Raw genomic sequence first — 1,525 nt, 5'->3', positions numbered from 1 at the left:
ATTGTAGATTTTCAATTGATGGCATATTCTTTAACTATAACCAGTCTTTTATTATCTTATACTTGTGAAAACTTCACCTATAAGCATGCTGTATCTATTTCCTTATGGCTCGAATCTGACAAGTAACTCATTTTGTCAGCACACTTCACAAATGGTAATAATAATACACGTATAATATACATTCTGTAATATATTACCAGGTTGGCCTTTCCTCTGTGGCTCCTGGCCAACATCCTGTTCTTCGTCCTCCTCCGTTATGGCGCCTACTTCCTGGCTCTCACGGGCGCTTCCATGGTCACGGCAAACATCATCTGGGCAACCCTTCGCAATGTGAACGAGCTCAAGATACCTTTCACAGCCGACGAAGTCCTCGAGTTTTCCTACGGGGGCTCCTTCTGGGTCTGTCTCATCACTGGTAGGTCTGTGTGTCTCAGACTGTCTCATCACTGGTAGGTCTGTGTGTCTCAGACTGTCTCATCACTGGTAGGTCAATCATGTATGTCTTGTATGGATTTTATGTGTGCGTTGTATATTTTATGTGTGTGTTGTATATTTTTTGTTTGTGTTGTATATTTTATGTGTGTGTTGTATGGATTTTATGTGTGTGTTGTATATTTTATGTGTGTGTTGTATATTTTATGTGTGTGTTGTATGTATTTTATGTGTGTGTTGTATATTTTATGTGTGTGTTGTATATTTTATGTGTGTGTTGTATAGATTTATGTGTGTTGTATATTTTATGTGTGTGTAGTATAGATTTATGTGTGTGTTGTATGTATTTTAAGTGTGTGTTGTATGTTGAGCTGTAGAGGTTGAGGACGCGCATTGATTGGTTCTAGTTTCATTCCTTGTCTTAAAATAATAGCAAGTTCAGATGGATTTAGCGTCTTGCATTGAGATAACGTCCCGAGAGAGCTAAAACAGTTTTTTGACTTCTCTTGAAAAGCTCGTGTTTTGACATGGGAAAGTGATGAAAGACGCTGACGGTTTGAACAGAACATTTGTCATAGACATAGTGGTCAATTTGTCATAGTGGTCAATTTGTCATAGTGGTCAATTTGCCATATTTGTCCTAGACGGATGTCATAAATTTGTCCTAGACGGATGTCATAAATTTGTCTTTTCTCCGTGGACGTGCCTGACTGTGACCTTCTGACTGTGACCTTCTGACTGTGACCTTTCTGTCTGTGACCTTTCTGTCTGTGACCTTGACCGTTGCCCTTTGCCCCCCCCCCCCAGGCATCCTGTGCATCATCCTGGCGGTGGTCATCTTCCTGCTGGACAAACTGGCACCCAGCGCCGTGGCCGCCTTCTTTGGGGTGGACGTGCTGCAGGACTCGGAGCAGATCCTGGTGGAAGGTTAGGGGTCGGTGGTCAGGGATCAGGGATCAGGGGTCGGGGGGTCAGGGGTCAACAGTCAGGGTGTGAGTGTCAGGGGTCGGAGGTCAGGGGTCAACGGTCAGGGGTCAGGGGGGTCATAATGACGGTGATGTAAATAAGGATAATAATATCATAATAACAATAA

General features: G+C 43.0%; 1 protein-coding gene across 1 annotated transcript in view; it reads left to right on the top strand.

Annotated features, from left to right (window-relative positions):
• Nucleotides 1-1,525, top strand: part of LOC106013841 (dual oxidase maturation factor 1) — a gene marked incomplete at its 5' end in the record, with an annotated part of 8,916 nt that overhangs the window by 3,689 nt on the left and 3,702 nt on the right. The window contains 1 exon segment of the mRNA XM_013090596.2: nt 1,240-1,359. Coding sequence (XP_012946050.1) covers nt 1,240-1,359 — 120 coding nt within the window.

Source organism: Aplysia californica, unplaced genomic scaffold, assembly GCF_000002075.1.
Source record: "Aplysia californica isolate F4 #8 unplaced genomic scaffold, AplCal3.0 scaffold01358, whole genome shotgun sequence".
Lineage (NCBI taxonomy): Eukaryota > Metazoa > Mollusca > Gastropoda > Aplysiida > Aplysiidae > Aplysia > Aplysia californica.
Note: the sequence above shows the minus strand (reverse complement) of the source record. Positions and strands in the feature narration are given on the sequence as shown.